The 19439-nt window shown below is 51.2% G+C and overlaps 4 protein-coding genes across 4 annotated transcripts; 1 reads left to right on the plus strand and 3 right to left on the minus strand.

Annotated features, from left to right (window-relative positions):
- Positions 1-351: 351 nt before the first annotated feature.
- PHYSODRAFT_531838 (hypothetical protein) lies at positions 352-750 on the minus strand (the record flags this gene model as incomplete). Its single annotated transcript, XM_009540162.1, has 1 exon — positions 352-750. The coding sequence occupies one exon, from the start codon at positions 748-750 to the stop codon at positions 352-354; it is 399 nt and encodes a 132-aa protein (XP_009538457.1).
- A 3511-nt stretch (positions 751-4261) lies between these two features.
- PHYSODRAFT_353125 (hypothetical protein) lies at positions 4262-5689 on the plus strand (the record flags this gene model as incomplete). The annotated part of the gene is made up of 3 exons (XM_009540163.1): positions 4262-4476; positions 5001-5276; positions 5300-5689. 3 exons carry the CDS (start codon positions 4262-4264, stop codon positions 5613-5615), a joined length of 807 nt encoding a protein of 268 aa, XP_009538458.1. The 3' UTR covers positions 5616-5689.
- Positions 5690-7846: 2157 nt separating this feature from the next.
- Positions 7847-8032, minus strand: PHYSODRAFT_375656 (hypothetical protein; the record flags this gene model as incomplete). The annotated part of the gene is made up of 1 exon (XM_009540164.1): positions 7847-8032. A coding segment is annotated over one exon (186 nt), but the record flags the coding sequence as incomplete, so codon positions are not given.
- A 9408-nt stretch (positions 8033-17440) lies between these two features.
- PHYSODRAFT_251912 (hypothetical protein) lies at positions 17441-18143 on the minus strand (the record flags this gene model as incomplete). Its single annotated transcript, XM_009540165.1, has 3 exons — positions 17441-17764; positions 17891-18038; positions 18136-18143. The coding sequence occupies 3 exons, from the start codon at positions 18141-18143 to the stop codon at positions 17441-17443; spliced, it is 480 nt and encodes a 159-aa protein (XP_009538460.1).
- Positions 18144-19439: the final 1296 nt, after the last annotated feature.

Consider the following 19439-nt stretch of genomic DNA (forward strand, 5'->3'; position numbering starts at 1 on the left):
TGTCGGAAGTGAGGGTACCAACAGTATGCGCTGTTACCCAACTATAGAGTAGCAATGTGGTCGCCACAGCTCTGATTACTTCACTGGTTGCATTTTTATTTTTAGAACAAACACAAGAAAACTCGCCCGGATATAAATCTATTCAGAATACCTTCATTTCTAAGGTTTACAACAGCGGAAGCGGCAGCCACTTCTCCGAGTTACTTCATTTCGTTTCTCAGTGAGGTACATTGATTTCACTTAGGTCTAGCTAACGACTTCCTATGTCCGTACAGCAGAAGCCTCCTTATCTTCCGTTGCCTACCAAACTCTAGCTGTTGCACCCGACCCAGCCTAGAGTAATGCCAGGATTTACACTGTGGCAGCTGCGGGTTCCGAGGTACCCTCAATTAAGTTACGAGCGATCCAATGCCCTACATCATTATGGGCGTGAGCAGCGGCAGCTGTCCACTGTGGGTTGAGGGCCTGGAGCGAGTTGGGCGCTCTTTGCGCGCTAATCTTCGAGTCCATTGCAATATTTGCAAATGTGTCAGCCATCTTGTTGTAAGCTCGGAGATGATGTTGCCACGAGAATACGCCGAGCTGCTCAGCAACACGCCGGCTTTGCCAGTAAATATCCTTCATATGCTTGGCCAATGGAGGCTGTCTCGTAGAATCCTGGCGAATGATTATGAGACTGTCACCAACATGCAGCGGCGCCCATTGATTCCGAGTTACTTCATGCTGTAGCTTTGGTACCTTCGGCTTCATCCTTTACTGTGCACTAGGTCCCTATTAGTCGAATGACGTATCAATCTAGACCAGGGGTGTGAATAAAACCACCGGACGGTGTCCCAAAGAGTCGGCGTTCCGGTGCCAAATCCTGGGGGTCCGGTACGTAATTCTGTGTTCGGGTGCTTGGCCTGGGATAAGGCTAAGGATTTGAAGATGAATTCAACCCCCGAGAAGCCGAGCCAAAAGAAAGAATCGAATAGTGTAGGGCGTGCAGATTCTAAGTGTTATGGCTTAGCGCATCCTTCTCTATTCTATGAGGTGCAATTTGCCCCGTCATTCTTTAAGGCGATTCAGAGGCAGCCGATAGCCAGCTTTCTCCATTTTTGGAATTTGTAGACACAAAATATTATTGTGATCAGCACCCCGAATGTCTAATCGGATAGTAAATCGGACAATGTTTTGGCTAATTTAGACTTCGAAGTCTTATTTATGTCGACTGATCTCCTAATTAGATCCCCCGCCTCTATTTTAGACTAGGAAATATCATGGCAATTAGCAAGCAGGCTCATGTGGCTAGTCCGATTCGCAACAGATTTGTTTGTAAATAAGGCGGAATGTCACCGTGAAAGTCGACATTCCGAGCTATTTGAGCTAAATAATTATAGCTCTGTAGGTGCCGATGTAAGCCACCAGCTTTGTAGCAATATGGAAGGTGCCAAAGCATTTAGAGGCAGAGCACTAGATAGTCAACTCGGCCGGAGCCTTATTGGCACGGACAACTCCAAACTTCGGGCTATATTGGCCCAAAGGCGTTTCGGTAGTTCTTGGCTGCCGACGCTAAATTGGACAGAGTCGAGCCTCGCCAGCTTGTCCAAGCAGGATTACACACTCCTGTTTGCTAATCGATTTCGCTTTTGTAGCTAGTATTATACCCTTATGTACGGAAATTTAAATCCGATTTAAGATAAATTTGCTACTGTAGCTAATAAGGCGTGGACATTCCAACCGCGTTTCACAATACATTGCATTACAATGAGCTGTCACGATTAATTGCAGTCTGTTTCAAAGATTTTTCTCGCGTTAAGCATCCCGTAACTGTACTGGTCTAGAGGCTGATGATAATTACACCGGACGAGGCTTTGATTACGATTCCCCTAAATCAGCCCTAAATAAGCAGGACGAGGATGGAGGTCATGCCGCAAACGCAAACTCGATATACAAGTGAGTAAATCGTATACGCAAATAAAAGTAAGTAGTTTAGACACAGTGAGTAGTATAAAGTGAGTGAGTAGTTGACCGAGCAGTGTGACGGTAAGGGGCTGGTCGCGCTGGCTGGTGCTGGTTCTCGGTCGGGTGTTCCAGAGATGGGCAGGGGTAGGTGAACTACTATGGCGGCGAGTACTGGAACCGATTGAAGGAACCTTTGTGCGGCGACAACTCTCTAAAGCTGTTTCTATTGACTTCACGTTTCGTAACGGAAACCGCAAGGCAATGTAGAGGTGGATTTACCCCTTCCTCCAGCGCCATCGCCTCAGTATTCGTCGCAGAACTCGGGTCGGTCAAAAACTAAGCGGGCATCTGGAGGAAATTCATCGAGAGTTTGTGAAATTGGTGAACGAGCGCTTTGAGAGTGGGGTGCGCTGGAGGGTACACCGCCTGCACTTCCGCGTTAATATGGACGAAACGGCGGTGTGTTTTTAGATGACGGCAAATATACGACGATCAATACCACTAATGCTCGCACAGTACCTATTCGCGGGAGCGGATCAAACTCGAGACGCCTCACAGCCTGTGTGACGTGCACAGGACGGCACTAAGCTGCCTCTTTTCGTTGTTTTCAAGGCCAAACCCGGTGCCACTATCGAGAACAAGCTTGACGAAATATGTCACCTAATGTATTTGGGTGCTGTCAGGAGAATGGGTGGATGGGCGAGCGGGGTTGCCAAATTTGGCTGGAGAAGGTGTGGAAACCTTACGCAGCCTCGCATCCATCGTCTTTGCTCATGTTGGACGAGTTTAAATGCCACGTGCAGGCATCTATCGTACAAAGTCTAAACGATCTCGGGACTGGAGTGGAAATAATACCGGGCGGGTACACCTGAGTGCTACAACCTTGTGATGTCGGTATTAATAAGCCTCTGAAGGACAACATCCGTGCCCAATATAATGCCTGTTCTGTTACCAAAATGGATCGCCTGCGAAGTGGCGAAAAAGCGCCTGTCTCCGAGCGTGAGGACATCACAGCATGGCTTCTCAATGCATGGAATGCGATCACATCGGACACGATCGCTAGGACCTTCTCGTCTATTGGCTACGGAGTTACCCAAGCACATAAGACGCTGGAGAATGCTCAGCAAGAACATGCGGAGGACACCCAGCTTGAAGCGAATGCAGACAACGAAGGTGAGATTGAGATGCATAATTTAGTCATTAGGCTTTAAAGTGCTCTTCAATATCAGCGAGCATTAGGCAGCGAACAATATCTTGATTTCGTTCTGAGCGCCGGCGCTTCTGGCTGTTGTCGTATTTGCGAAGGTCCTCCACTACTGTAGCCATTTTACTCGCGTATGCTTCTTTCATGCGTAGTGTAGGAACCCCACATGACATGTCTGTGAGCCTGACCGGATGACATTAGCCTTGACGGCGTACTGAAAACTCTCTCCTTCCCCTTGGACTACTTCCGCTCGAAATGCAATGATATCGTCGACTTAAGTTCCTACCCGCAGATTTCGTGAGCTGCGCAACTACGACCGCCCCCCCCCCCGTTGTCACACCCCACCACGTCGACGCCCGAGGGTAGAGGGAGATCAGCCCTCTCCTACATTGCAGAGAGTACAGAGAGTTTGGACGTTAGTCCAGGTGTGGTTACAGCTTATACAAGTCCGCGCAGCATAGCCTTACCATGTCTTCTTCCCCCGTCCGATCTCCATGTGGTGATTATGATTCGGACCCAAAGGATATATGATTGGTCAAAATGCGATTGGGGGGGGGGGCAACTCATCGTCGAATGCGGTAGTTATCGACCTCAAAGGGAAGTTTTGTATGGGTTGTCTGTTGATATGTCATATTGTACTACCCTTATAATAACCGTCGTTGATCTTACTCATCTATAGAGTCATACTGCAACGTTCCTGGGCACTGTATTTTTTATTATATATTTATGCAACTTAACCCTTTCGTGACCAAAAGGTGCATTTTGCCCCCCTTGAAACCTGCCATGACGGGGGGGCAAAATGCCCCCGTTGACAGAAGTTCAACTACGAATTCACCTACTTTTCAAACGACCAATCATAGCGGATCGGTCTCCCCCACCCCTTGAATAGATTACGCTATGTGGTAGACATAACTGTAAAATATGCATTTAAGTACGAAATGTATGAAGATTGCGTCAGCAAAACCCCATAAATTACGAGTTGTAAGTGACGACGCACACGTGGTTTTGCAGTTCGGCGCAGGTCTCATCTCCGCTGTCCTGACTACTCCCGTCCGCACCCAAGCATTTCAATACAAATACTAAGACATTTACCAGTGCTTATCTGGACCTGTCATGCGCACGACCTTCAGTTTCGAAGACGACATGGAGCTGGTCCAGCTTGCCCGCTCCTACGTCGATAGAGGCTCCAGAGTCTCGTGGACCGACATCGCGCACCGCATGCGGCGCACAGGGCACACTGCCACCGCACTGCAAGGGCGCCTCCGTACGCTGATGCGCACGTGGGGGCGCGACATCTCCCGCTCCCCCCCCCCAGCTTCTTCACGCAAGTTCGGCGGCCGCGAGGACGACCACCAGACATCACACGACAGCTGCGGGGACGTGCCACCGCGCCGACCTCCTCGACATCATCAAAGGTGCTTTCCAGTGCGGCGCCAGCGCGTGCCCGTGATCAAGCCGATTCGACGGACGAGTTGCTACGAAGTGCTCCTGGGCGTGCTGCTTCGTCTACGCCACCTAGGTCGCGGTCGAGCATGGAGCCATTGTCGGCTCTCCCCCGGGTTTTATCCGCCAGTGGCCCGCCATATCAAGCTGCACCCACCGGTGTCTCGCCCCGACGCGCTGACAACGATACTGAAGTGCCGACGCCCTCCACAGAACGCCATGTTCCTCTGGTCGCGGAAGCTGCGAACGTCAGCATGCCCTATGGGTTGCTACGGTCGTCAAACTCGGATCATGGCACGAATGATACGCCCAGCTCAAACGATACCGCGGAGTCAAGCTGTAACGACGGTAAGCTGGACGCCTCAGCAGTTTTGGTGAATGACCGTTTGCCCCCGTTGTCTCCGTCAAGTGTTGAGCAAGCTGTCACGACCATATTTGCGGATATCCCCCGAGAGGTGATTATGAATGACCAAAGCAAACCCCATCGCAACGCCGGTGAGGTGATGCCAGAAGGGATAAGCGCCCTGTTAGCTGAAGTGGGTCCTCTTGACGGGCGAGATCTGTTCTTAGACATTGGAGCGGGGATCGGCAACGTAGTCGCTCAAGTTGCGCTGGGGACGACTGTGTACCAAGCGATTGGAATTGAACTACGTGAGGACATTCACAGCTTGGGAGCGGAAATGATGTGTAAAGCACGCACGCAACAAGACTACGTGAGCGTACCTCGCTCTTCCGCAATGACGTCGCTGCTGTGCCTATTGCGTACACTCCACCGTTCGCTGACTCAACGGTTGTCTACTGGAACAACGTGCTCTTCGACACTCCTGTTATTGAGCACGTCAAAGACCAGCTCTGCGGAATGACTATGATTCGCTTTCTAGTGAGTTGCTTGAACATGTGTCCACGACATCGTGAGTTTTGTCAAAGCTCTTTCTGTGCGTCATTTACGCTGCACAAACAACTTGGTCTTCCCTGTAGCTGGAAAGCAGAGCTGCAACAAGTGTTCATTTACAAGCCGAAGTAGTTCGTGCGTCGTGGTAATGGTACATGTCGATCCGACCCAATTTTCATACTATAATCAAGTAACATGTTCACGTTGAAGAAGTTTCATTTGTTTAAAGCTTTGCTGTAATTTGCATACTTAGATCAAGATACTTACGCCTCTTACAACACAATTGCACGCACGACTAGAAGCCTCTGTGTCGCGTGTGTCCGTGCCGTTAGCATTGCCGTTGTGCTCTTGTTGCTCACGTTTCAGCTTATACAAGGTTGAACTCGTGCGCACCTTGCCAGTGCTGGAGAAGAGCTTGTTTGGTAGGTAGAAGCGGTGGTACTTCTCCCAGCATGTCCACGTCGTTTAGAAACATGTGTACGGCTTGTTCGAAACGTGGACGCTCTGGCAGAGGCAAACATTATGAAGGACGCAGACGTCCGTCACCTCCGTTGCATACCTGCCTTCCGATCTGCATACTACACATTTGCGGCGCTTGCGGTTCATATCCGTGTAGAACTGCTTCGAGGCTACTGCTGAACAGCGCTTTTGTGGACTTCCAGTGTTTCGTGTGTCGCCATTACCACCTGCGATCCAAACCGTGCTAGAAGGAGATGTTTGCTCGGGTATATCTTCTCCTGAGCTTGTGTCAGTGTAGAACATTTGCCGCTCACTTGGTGCTTCTTTCCACTTTCCTGACAAAAGCTCAGAAATCAGTTCGACGACGAAAGCGCGGTGCGGGTCCCGCTCTTTAGACATATCCACAGCCAGCTTTCGCGTCAGATATGCACTAGCTCGGGCGACATCGATCAGAGCTAGGCCCAACTTCTTGTGCCATCTTTTGAAAGAGTGGCCGTCCGCCAGCGAGAAACGAGCACGAATTTGGTCCAGACGGTCGACCCCTTGTATATTGGAATTGTACTCCTTTATGCAAGTTGGCGCTGGGAATGAGCGCTTTTCAGTCCGCACTTGGCGTGTCACCTGTAGTTTGTGTTGAGGCGTCCGCGTTAGAGACCACCGTGACAACAGCACTGTCATACCATGATGCTGCTACCATTGTGCGATCAGCCGAAACACCTTGGCGAGACGTTCCACGGGCACACTCTTTTTTCTCCAACATCACATGTCGAGGAAAGTGAGAGCTTGTTTTCCGTACGGTTCCTCGAGCGTACAAGCCTTTGAGTCGTAGAGCAAGAAGGAGCTGCACCGAAGTATAGTAGTTGTCTGAGTTCACAATTCGTCGGGTGCCGTACAACGCCCGCACTACTTCGAGTACGCACTTCCGAACCGATGACGACTCAGCCATTTCTACGCTCAGTGCCCGTATCTCCTCTGGAGATATCACGCCGTCCAGACGCTCCGCAATATCACTGACACAGTGCAACCGAAAATTCAGCGAAATCCAGGATGTAGCGCAGCATAGCATGTAGATCCGAAAATGATACTTTCCTGTCGGCTTCATAGGATTGTAGACAATGAGCGGTTTGCCAAACTTCGAGCGACATGCAACGCTTGCTTCATCCAGTGCAACATCGCGATCTACTTCCACGTACTTTGACCCAGTCACTTTCAGCAGATTCAACAGCGGGCGGATCCTAGCAGCCTGGTCGGTGTTACCCGTATTTGCTTCAACACACTGAAAGCAGAACGCTTTCCGCAACTCCTTAAAGCGTCTCAGCCCCATAACCTTGTCAAGTCCGACCGAGCTACCACCGAAAATCGAATCCTCCACCTGCTCGCCCCAGTAGTTCGAGTACTCGCCCTTGTTGATCAAAGCCATGTAGAACAAAATACCAAGAAATGTCATCAACTCACTCAGTGAGAATGGCTTGGACAACGGAATATTGTGCAGGCGAGCGTAGGAATTTGTTTCACCAACAACTTGTTGCCAAAATGATAGTGGTATGTAGGCGAAAAAACCTGCCGATGCTGAGTGCTGGAAGATGTGCTTGAACTCGGGTCGCAGCCGTGTCTTGGTGGTCCCATCAGCATGCTGGTAAAGATCGGAGGGTGCCGAGCATTCGTTCCCAGGCTCAAAGCGCATATTTTTGATTGCTTCAATCTCTTCTAGCGTTGTCGGTAGCTCTGGCGGGGGGGGGGGGGGGGGGGGGGTCGAAGGGCTCCATGTACTCTTCAAGCAACTCCATGTCAGCGTCAATGCGCACTTCTTCACCGGCATCGACTTCACAAAGCCGACCCCATCCTGGTCCTGTTGAATTGCCATGTAGGGAGCGATAGTTTGCATTTCCCCGTTGTACAGCGCTGAGATTCAAGGTTTCCACGTGGTTCTGGAACTGCGAGTCCAGCCAGGTTATCTGGAACAACGACTGCTTCAGAATTCGGCACACTCTCCCCACCAGGTACGCGTTCCCCACGCCGGCGTACTTCTTCTTCTGCGTAATGAACCCCTCCTTCACCGGGGAAAACGCCACGAGCGTATCCACATACATCGATAGAATAGACGGGAGACGATTCTGCCTGGGGGGTCGTGAGGCCGTCCTGTTCGGAGAAGGCGTTGCTGCCGTGGCACTCGTCGGATCCGGTGCAGCGAATGGTGCATCGTGTTCCCTCGTGCTGGTCACAGCGGCGGTGTTCGTGCATGCGCGGGGGTAACGTGTCCGTGACCATAGCGTTCTGGGTCAAGGCGGTGTTCAAACAGCGTCTGGTCTTACCGCTTTGGTTGGTCGTGCTGTCGACACGGATACCCCGCTTACGTTTAGGTTGAGCAGCGGCTGCGGTCGCATCCTTCGGCTTGTTCTTGGAACCCTTGGGCCGCCCTCGTTTCCGCCCAAGACCAGCACCTGGGTTCATACCTCCGCCTTGATGCGCTTCTGCACTGCCACTTGCTGGCGCAACCGTAGCCACACCTATAGCGCTGCTCTGCGACTCACCAACACGATGCTGCGACCGTGGGTAGCTTGCGGGACCTTGGACGGGTGCGGGCCTGGCTCGTGGGGCCTCAGAGGCGTCGGTCGGTTGGTTGAAGGTGCTTGACGTGCCAGTTGAGCAGGCGGCAGCAGTAGCATCTTGATGGATGGCTGAATCCGCATGTGCTACGCGGCTACGCTGGCGTGCGGCGGCAGGTTCGTTCGTGTTGAGGATATGTACTGATTCCCACGATAGTCACTATGGTTGAGGCGTGTGCGCGTATTGCAGAGTGGGTTGTTTGTCCTATGATGGCAGTGAGTGTGCCGGAGGTTTTCCCATAGTGGTGGAATTGTCCTAATGAGGTTGTCCACTACAAGACTCTTAGGAGTGCGACTACACTGTAAGGCAGTTACATTAAGTACGAGCAAGAATGCTCAGTCGAAGAAATACACGTGCCTTGCAGGTAGCCGTTGCTGCCTGTCGATCATCACTTCCGTGTTGCTGCTAGTGAGCTTCCAGGCCTGTCCAAAGCTGCAGTTCCCAACAGGTTATGAGCCCAAACATGCTCTAGCTGGAAGCTCACATACGACATGGTGCTGCTGCGTGCAAGATGAAGAAGCAGAGTCGAGGTCTGGGTTGGTGCTTCTTTTCGGAGCGGAGGATGAGGATACGGATGTGGCGGCTGCTCAATGGTGAAGACGCAAGTTAAATTGGTGATAACATCGACCGCAGGACAAGGGCTAATGACAGTGAAGAGTGTCGATGAGAAGACGTGTATACGTGCTGTGGTGAACAATATGATACGCAAGGAAGAGTTCAAGCGTGTGTTCGGATGGTCCAAGCGTTAGCAGATGCGAGTACTACCTTACAAGTGTGGTGGTGTATGCTGTCGACGACGCGAAGAAGCCGATGAGCTGTTGCCATGCTAGACGAAAACACAAACAACATACTCAGCTGAGGCGACGACGAGATGAAGAGCGTGTGGGAGACGCAGATTGTGTACGTGGAGATTGTCGACACTGGCAACAAGGTGAAGCAGACTTCGAGGCTCAAGAGATCGACTGTGGTGGAATGCGTGAGGAATCGAGCGCTGGTGCCCTCGACATTATTCGCGTGGGGCTTCAGACCCAGCGCTGGTGCTCTCGATGGTAAGTGACTGTGGCTTCAATATGGGCGTGAAGGCATTATGCCGGTGAAAAGCGAACGGCATGTGTCAGTGACAGGATGGAAGCTTGCCGACATGAAGCGCAGCGCCTCGGTGATGAAATAAAAGAATACCAGGGATAATATGGATGCAGTATGCAGTTCGGTGTAACTATTGCGGGGCGAGCTGATGGTTTTCCCACGCCCGATAGTTAATGCCGCATTCCGTCGATCCAAACTATTGGTGCATGCAATGGTAGTGGTAACCTTCCGACCAGGTGTTGTTTATTTTTCCGCTAGTAGCTGGAAAACCACCCGCGTAGCACCAACGGCGGAATGACCAGTGGCGGGTGCAGATCATTAAGTAATTTGTGGTTTGCTGCTGATATGGTACTGGAGACAGAAGGCGCAGGACTGAAGTGCGTTTTGTCGTTGGAGGGTGTGAGATTGGTACAGCACGTTGTGGAAGGATCATATCATGCCCGCAATCGTGATCAGTGTGGCGTCATGGCTGTTGTCGTGGAGGATGCAGTGAGCGGAGAGTTGTTGGTGTGCGTGAGGCTATGCTCTCTGGAAAGGGCAAATGCTAAGGTTGGTTGGCTACCCTCTTAAATGAGCGCCTGTGTGGTGACGCTGTGGCCTGCCTTGAAGATGAGATGTCAGACTTAGTCCGTAGCGCTAGCGGCAACTCAGGGTACAATGCAACTGCGATTAGTGTTGCAAAGGATTATGAGTTTGCGAACGCAGAGGCCAGAATGTATTGCGGCGAAGATGAAGGTGATTATGGTGGTCCACCATATCCATTGATGGACGCAGTCAAGTTCAGCGCAGTGACGGTGGACACCAGTGGCTGTTTATGCTGGACGCGTCCGGTCCGCACAGTGACTACCTACCAAGAGCCAAGAGCAGCGAGAGAAGACGTGCTGCGGCTGTAATCCTATTCGCGAAGTAAATACGACGCGAGTGCACTTTGCGCAGATTACATCAAGATGATGAGAGGGCCGTTTACCTCAAAGGAAGTAGATCTCGTGTCTAGCTCGCGATGCGGCTGCGTCGGAATGACGAGTCTTCGCAAGATGAAGGTGTTAAGCGGCGTCGGAAGCTAAGTGGTCCGTTTTGCCGTGGTGATGGCAAGCGTGGTCGTGTGAACACTAGGGACCAAGATGATGGTTGCAGGACCCACCTGCCGTTGCGAGCTCCCAAGTGACAAAGGTGAACTGCAGGAAAGAATCGACAAGTTGATCTGCAAAGGTTGATATGAAGACCACAGCAGATACATGGGCGCCGAACCCTATCCAATTGATGGCTCCACGTAGCGTGACGCTACAGCATTTATTTCGTGAAGCAATGCTAGTTGCTATTGCAAGCGGCTAAAGTAACGTTTCGAAATGTTGTTGGACTGGTGTGGTCGAGGCCAGGAGTGGTTCATGTGGGATCTCATACTGAGCGATTGGTTCGTAAGACCAGTAGAAGCACAGCAAACAGTGGGCGGTGCCCGGCACCGACTGCAAGAACGCCCGGTACAAAAGGAAGAAGGGATTTTGCAGAGCTGGCGTAGTTGACATGGTCGAGCGCTGTCAAGATTTGTGAATACTTGGTCAGGTGGGGCCGAGTCCGGGCCTTCGCTCGCGCGATCAGCGGATGCAGAAGAAATGATGCGCGATCAACGGATGCAGAATAAATGATGTTGTGAAGCGATCAGCTATGGAGCTGTGGATACCGTGACCTGCCAGGTGGGGCAGATACTATGCGAGATGCCAGGTCCGGTGGTGAGAGAGGTCTAGGCCTGGTGGGGCTCTGAACTCGTTCCTGAGAGATGAAGTGACAGGAGTAGCGAAGCAGCGGGCGGCGCGTGGCACCGACTGCAGCCAGCCATCATCATCGCTGCTTGATGGACTGGCGAGGAGTGAATGCCAAATAAGTCTGGCATTGAAATGTGACGATGTCGCGATAAGCTAGCTTGAAGTTGAAGTAAAATGAGCACGCGGCACTTGCAGAGGACAAGATCGACTGCCTCGCTAAGATTGCGATATCAATGCACTTAGTGGCCGATGAGTTCCCGTGAACCAAATATATGCAGATGCTGCGCGTGGTGTCGGTTGCATTGACCAATGCTAGCTACTCGGTGAAAGTGCTGACAACCAGAGAATGCAGTAAGTGGTGTGTGACACCGACTGCAACATGGCCAGTGTGTAAGCCTCACGCGATGAAAGGCGAACTTGACGCAGCAGTGAAGTAGTGAACGGACTCACTCGCGAAGATTCACATCGGGATACGGATATGTGTTAAGGCTGGATATAATTCGCCATGTGCAGAGAGCGTGGGTGACAGCTACATGTAGAGTGCTGATCCACGAGCGAACATTGCCAGCGGACCACCTGAGGGTGAGTTGAACGCGCTGGGCAATATCGTCGTGTGAGACGGCGAGCGTTGGGTACGCAAACAAAAAGAACGGCGGGCGGTGTTTGACACCGACCGTAGTGCGACCACTAACTACAACTGTGGATGGTGCTTGACACCAGCAGTAAGATGTGGGCAGAGAGGCACACATACAGAGAGGACATGTGCGAGGCACTGATCGAGCTGTGGGCGGTGTTTGACACCGGCAGTCTTATTAGCACTGGTGTTGACGAATACCAGTCAGTGGACCACTTCTAAGGCTGTGAGTTGTCAGTGGACCTTGAATGCGAGCGGGCTGAAACGAATGCGCTACGCGAAATCGATGCTCATGAAATATGCACGAATGAGTTGAAAGTATAGCAGTGGGTGGTGCATGGCACCAGCTGCAGAGCGAGAACGCGAGCGACAAATGTTGCAGCAGTGGGTGGTGCAAGACACCAGCTGCACTTTGAGTGAAAGGTTTGATGAGGTCTCCGATGGAGTACCGATTGCCTCGATGAGAGTGCATCCTACGAAATGGTTGAAGGAGCCTTGTATGGTGCCTCGCCGCACCTGCTAGAGAGCTTCTGATGTTGTTTTTAAAGAAAGAATTGTTGATTGAGCTCACGAGGAGCTGAGGCATGTCATGCCCAAGTAAGGGATGTTGGCAATGAGATATGGCTTTTATCCCGAAGGGTTTTACCAGATGACGGAAAATGTGATCGTGTGTGTGAGAGTTGGCGGAAGAAAGATGACGTCGTTCATTCGACCGATTGCAGCAGTGGGCGGTGTTCGAAACCGGGTGTAGTACTGCGGTAACAACTGCGAGAAATGCCAGCCACACAGTGAACTCGTTGATCAGTCGATCGATCACCACTAGCTTCTCGAGCTCCAACGTGAAGTGCTTAACAGCGTTCGTTAGCTGAGTTGCAGAGAAGGCGTAGCGTGGGCATGCAAGCATTTAGTCTACCCGCTGTGATGGAATAGGTGCAGATGAGCTGCCAAGGTGCCCAAAAGTGCTGCAGAAAGTTACCACAGACGTGGATGCTGCAGAAGGCACTGTGTGGTTAGACCTGAAAGATGAATGGCTGATACTTTACTGTGAATGCTATGGAGGTGATACTGGCTGAGAGCCGGAATATGCAAACGCAAGCGGCACAGCAAAACGCTGGTGCAAAGGAAGAAGGTCAGGCAGGACCAAGCGCCAACGTGACAACCAGTAGGTGGGGCTGTTGAGGATATGTACTGATTCCCACGATAGTCACTATGGTTGAGGCGTGTGCGCGTATTGCAGAGTGGGTTGTTTATCCTATGATGGCAGTGAGTGTGCCGGAGGTTTTCCCATAGTGGTGGAATTGTCCTAATGAGGTTGTCCACTACAAGACTCTTAGGAGTGCGACTACACTGTAAGGCAGTTACATTAAGTACGAGCAAGAATGCTCAGTCGAAGAAATACACGTTGCCTTGCAGGTAGCCGTTGCTGCCTGTCGATCATCACTTCCGTGTTGCTGCTAGTGAGCTTCCAGGCCTGTCCAAAGCTGCAGTTCCCAACAGTTCGTGGCGTCCGGCACTTGATCGGTGGACCCCAGGACGCTTTCCGACATTACAGACCCGCTCCTTTCTCGCTGAAACTTGAATTGTGAGGGAACCCGACACGTAGACGGCAGTGCATTGCGTTCTTCGATACCTCATCAAGTTTCACAAGAACTAATATGATTGATTAGCAATTCGTCTGTCAAAAGTGATACAACGGCTTATATGGGATATTAGCTTTGTTCGAAGCTAATTTTGCATAGTGAGCTGAAGTTATATACACATGTACCTTGCAATACTGAAACTAACGCAAATGCTCATTTAGTGAGAGCTTACGGACATTCGTTTTGGCAATGCGACCAAGGCTGCTGAACGCTGGCTTAAAAAAACGTCGGGCCGGGTAATACTGACAAGGCACGTAGATTGTGAAGGCTGCTTGCTTACCGGGCTAGCCAGCGATGCCGAAAAGGTTGTAGCGTCTGTGGAGCGCTCCCCAGTAGGTTGGAGAACTCGAGAGGCTGACGACTTCGCGCCATTATCTACTATAATTCCATTAGATAATGGCGCGAAATCGTCAGGACTCTGACGGGGAGTAGAGGTAAGCGTTCAGCCGACCGCGTGATTGAAGCTCGCGCGTAAGATTCAAAGTGGGACTAAGATATCTTTCAGTGATGGGCATGGGTTACGTGAACATGTTGCTCTTCGCGCAACCAATCACAAATCTGCCTTCGGATTTTGGTTGAAATAGCCTCAGTAATAGCCAATGAAGAAAAGGCAACGAAGCGTCAATTTGCCCCCCTTCACCATCTCTGTTGCACGATGTGGAAGAGCCACCCTTCGGGTCAAGTACCGTTATTTGTGAAAGGGGGCAAAATGTCCCCTTTGAAAGGCAAGTATCCTAGTTTACTATACCATAAAAAATCAAGTGAATATGCCCTGTTCACGAAAGGGTTAAGACCCAATGGTTTGCAATGCCCCTAGCGGACCACATGGTCGCTACGGAGAGGGTCTTAACGGAGCAGTGCTATCAGTCTGAACATTGACACAAATAGGGCTGTTTCGTGCAGTGCCCGAAAGTGCACGAAAGTACTTTCGTGCAAATTCATCAGCCCTTTATTACGGGGATAGCCCATAGAGACAAAAATTGCGTTTCTCTACTAAGTACGATTAAAACTCTTGAAATTACAGGCATAACCCTACCGAAACTGGTGCACGAAACAGCCCTAGACACAAATGTTCACATAGGGCCTATTAACCCCTCAACACCCACACGTTGTAGATACACCAAGAAACATGTTGTACGTACAACATGTTAAAACATGGGCGGAATAGCTGCATAAGTCAGGCCATCCCGCAAAATGCACAGGGCTTGGGTTCGGCGGACCAGATTACAGGGTATAAACGGATATAAACTGTGCGATCGCGTGCTAGAGTAAATACAAAGCGATGCCGTTGCTACGTCGATTCGATTTGGGGTAGAAAGAAACCGCTACTGAATCGACAACGATTCCATTACTTGATATTTATTGCGTGTATTGTGTAAGTTGACTGGTGGTGTATTACTTAATGAGTATCATATGCTTGATTATATGGGTCCGGACCCGAGTCATTATCACACTTGTGACCTAAACGCAATATTTATTTTTGGTATCGAAACCACATTTTCACAAGAGCACCATGGCGAAGAAGAAGAAGGTAGGTATCTCCATCCGCGCTTATGCTGCATGACAGCACGGCGCGAGACACAGACCCCTGTTCGGCAGGAAGCACGCCTTTCACGTCAAAATGATAGTGCACTTCAAATGCTCATGGAAGAGCGAGAGCAAGCCCTTCAGAAGGCTATCGACAGTCGACCAATTAATACAAAACGGAAGTACGAGGGCTACCAAAAGGAGTTTGCAGAGTGGAGCCAATCGATGGGTTTAGCGATGGTGTTACGGTCACTGGTAGCAAGCTTCATCTCTTTTTGGACACCCAAGTCGTCGGCAGAGAGTCGAAGAAGAAGAAGGGTAAAGTCATTGGCGCCTCAACGGTGTACGGCTACGTCAACGCTATTGTAGACCTATACAATCAGCAGGTCGCCAACAAGATGAACGCTAACGATCATCCTCGCACGTATAAGGTGAAGCAACTGTTGTCGACTGTCCAGGCAGAAACTACGTCGACACGAAAGAAAAACTACACAGATCGCGGCGTGGGATCGCTGCTGGACGGCTATCAGTCCGAGGCTCAATTCACTCAGATTTGTGATACTTTTTTCGTTTTGGATGATCTCATGGGGAGGGCTGCGTTTTTGGTATCGCATTTTGGCTTACTACGAGGCGAAAACATTCATGATCTGGAGCTGGCTGATATGTTTTCAAAGGAACTTGACAAGGAGGGTTTTCAGCCGTGCATTGCGTTGGTCCTGCTAATCCAACATGGGAAAACGAATACGTTTGGAAAACTTCAGCATGTCGGCTTCATGCGCAATAAGGCTGTTCATTTATGCCCTGTTGGAGCGGTTGCTTTCTACTTGTTTGAGCGCTTTTATCTCAATAGTGAACCATTTCCCTCCTTTCGGAGATCGGAGGACTGGTATGACATCAAGTTCCTAAGTGGCCGAGATCGAAATAAAGCTATATCCTACAACACTCACAAGAAAAGCTACGAGGCTGTTTTTGATCATCTCGGCCTTACGTTCAATAAAAAGACTCATATCAACCGCCAACAGGGCGTACGACAACTGGAAGGCGCTGATGTCGACATCTCCCAAACTCGCCGACATGGCCGATGGGACCTTGACACCGTGGAAGCAATATAGTCCGCTCCTCTGGCGCGAGAAGCGATTCGTGCTCTGTCAGGACCCCCCACGCGCACGTCTTTATTATTTGGAACGCGCCATTGTGGACCCACCCAATGACCTCAAGCAACAGATTTTCCCTGGGCTTGAAAGTTACAAACAGAAGCTATTAGATGGTGAGTGGGAATGCAACCTCGCCGCTCGAGGGTTCATTGAATTGTTAGAATTCTTACGCACCGTGTTGCTTCAAGACGCTGCATTTTTATTTGACGTCCTTCCTGCTCGACTTCGCCGCCATCCGATCTTCGGTGGATCATTTCAACAATTCCGCGCTCAAGCACTTGCTAGCGCTCAGGCGACGCAGCACCCGGTGGAAATGCAGCTTCAGCTTGCCATGCCAGTTCTGTCGCAACAAATTAGCACGCAGCACGCAGCAACTATGCAGCGGTTAGAATCTCAGCACTTGGCTCTCGTTGACATGGTGAAGCAATCCCAAGATCAGCTTGCTTCATTTCTCCACGGTGACGTCCTTTACCGACTTCTTCCCTTATCTAACAACGCAGTTGGAGCTGATCCAAACCAGCTTCCTCTACGTGACAGCACTCCTGTGTCAACCTCGGTAAACGCAACGCTACAGCAACATTCACCTCAGTTAGAACCAGTCACAGTTCCCCAGTACAACATGAGCCCACGAGTTTCAACCGTACGAGAGCTTTGGACAGAGTGGCACCATGGCCTGGCTAGTCAGCCTTCGATCGAATACCTGGAGGAAACATTTGGCACAAATGGAGAGCGTCATCAAAAGAAGCGAAATTCTTTTCCAGGCGTCGATGTGTCATCAATCACGTACGTAGCTTCGTGAATGGCGGTCTCTCTGTCGACGATGCGATTGAAAGAGCTGATACTGAGAGGGGGAACAAGAGCATCGACAGTTATTCAAAATGGCTTCGCAGCAAACAGCACGATGACTTACATTTGCAGCGTAATGCATTCGACAGTCTCATTGACATCATTATCTGAACTGCAATACCAACATTTACATCATTAAATTAGTTGCCATAACTCGTTTCAGTCCCGATATGAAAGCGCGCTTACCTAACAAGGCCAGTGACTACGGCCTCGATGGGGCTGCGCACTAGCTCCTGAATGATGGTCACGATGGCGATTCAAAGCCCAGGAAGCGCAGGTACGGCCCGTTCGCGTTCTCGTCGTACGTCTCGACGACGGTCGGGGCGGTGGCGTTCGACGTAGCGTAGGGGGAAGCGTTGATGAGCGCGCACATATCGCTGCCTTCAACACGCGTCTTGTAGCTCTTAGTGCGGTCGCTCGACTGGTCGGATATGAAGATGCCAACAGAGCTGCAGTGCTCGATGGCCATACCCAGATCGTGCCGCTGCGCACAGCACGTCTTGAGCAACAGGAAGAAGGGGATCCTCACAAAGGTACCGTCATGCTGACGACGAGGCTCAGCGTCACCCTGTAGGCGTTGTAGTGCTCCAGGACATCGTAGTAGCTGCCCTAGATGTGCATGACCTGCTACTAGAGCCACCACCACAGAGTCACAATTAGCGGCGTCGTGTGTACGACGACCAACAGTACGTACCGACGCGTGCTCGGCGAGCAGGGTGGGCAGACGCGGGCACTCGAGCGCCAAGATGCCCGACGGCACGGGGTACGAGCGACGGGCAATGGCAACCTTGAGATGTGTTAATGGCGCTCGGAGAAGGTTCGCCCCAAATTTGTTATTAATACTGCCAATCAAATCGTAGTATTTGGGTCATGACCCACCAACTGGTATCTCGAGGTAACACGCCAAAAAGCGGCTGTTATCCCCGGATATCAGGTCACTGCGTCATGACCGAGTCATGACTTTTTGCTTTTTACTTGCAACTAACTGTGCACGTTATAGAGGGCCCAAGGAAGTGGTGTAGATAGTGTAGCAAGAACAGTTGTGCCAAGTTGAGCGTGAAGCGTGTTCTAGCGTAGATACCGGCCATCCTCCTGGATACTTTACGAGGTAAAATGATGTTTTGAGAGGGAATTAGAAATAGGATAGTGAATCGACTGGTATTTAGCCTGCAATGGAAACAGATTTGAGGGGATATACAAAGGTCAGGTTGCGCATATGTGTGTGGACCTCTGTAATAAGGTGGTAAATGATGTGGAGGTGATAGTTCAAGGCTACAACGCGCTAGGTTTATGAACGGTTTCACTTGATGCGTCGTCGCTTTAGTGGTGTAGTGCCCAGCGATGAAGCGGGCACGTCGGCGTCGGTGAAAGAAGGCGCCGAGACGAATGCTGATGGATGCGGATGATGAACTCGACGCAGTTGATGAAACGCGACGCGATTGATGGGGGCGACGCGCGGCAGAGGTCGACGGAAAGTCGACGCGGGTGATGGGCCGCGAGACACAGCGACAGAGTCCAACTCGACGCGTAATCATCCGACGAGTCGACCAGCGCCCCGTCTCTGCAAAACGCGTCGACCCTAATCCCCGCCGAGCAAAACCCGCCGAGCAAGACGCGCCGAGTAAGACGCACCGAGCAAAACGCGCCGACCAAAACGCGTCGAGGTAAGATCTTGATTACGCCACGCAAATCAGGTTGAAGGACGGCAGTGCAAGCACGACAGAAGTAGGGATAGACACAGAACGATAGGCTTAGCAAGCAGTAGTACAGAGTAGCCAGTAGCAAGGACATAGGATAGGGTAAGGACTCAGTCCAAAATTTCTCTGAACCACAAAGACCTCCGGATCTCCTCGGTTCCAGGGGAACCACCAAGCGCCAGCAAGTAGAGCCGCCTCGATGTCGCGGCCCCCCGTCGTTTGCTGGTTCGGGTGCTCACCCCCTCAACCCCGTGCTGGAACAAAGGCACGTTAAACGTACACCGTTTAGGTGGGCGCCCGATAACGCGCTACCTAGGCGAAGGACCGCGCTGGCCTGATAACCGCCGTGCACAAGACCCCCCCCCGTGTAGGCCCGATAACGCCACACAAGCCCCAGGAAACGCCGGCCTGATAGCGCCGCACGCCCGACGGGAACGCCGAGGAAACGCTGGCCCGATAACGCCGCACGCCCAAGGCTCGACGCCCTACGACAAGGAACAAGCGTCAACACAAGAACCCCCCAACTCTGAAGCCTGCGAAGACTTG

This window comes from Phytophthora sojae (assembly GCF_000149755.1).
Source record: "Phytophthora sojae unplaced genomic scaffold PHYSOscaffold_14, whole genome shotgun sequence".
NCBI lineage: Eukaryota > Oomycota > Peronosporomycetes > Peronosporales > Peronosporaceae > Phytophthora > Phytophthora sojae.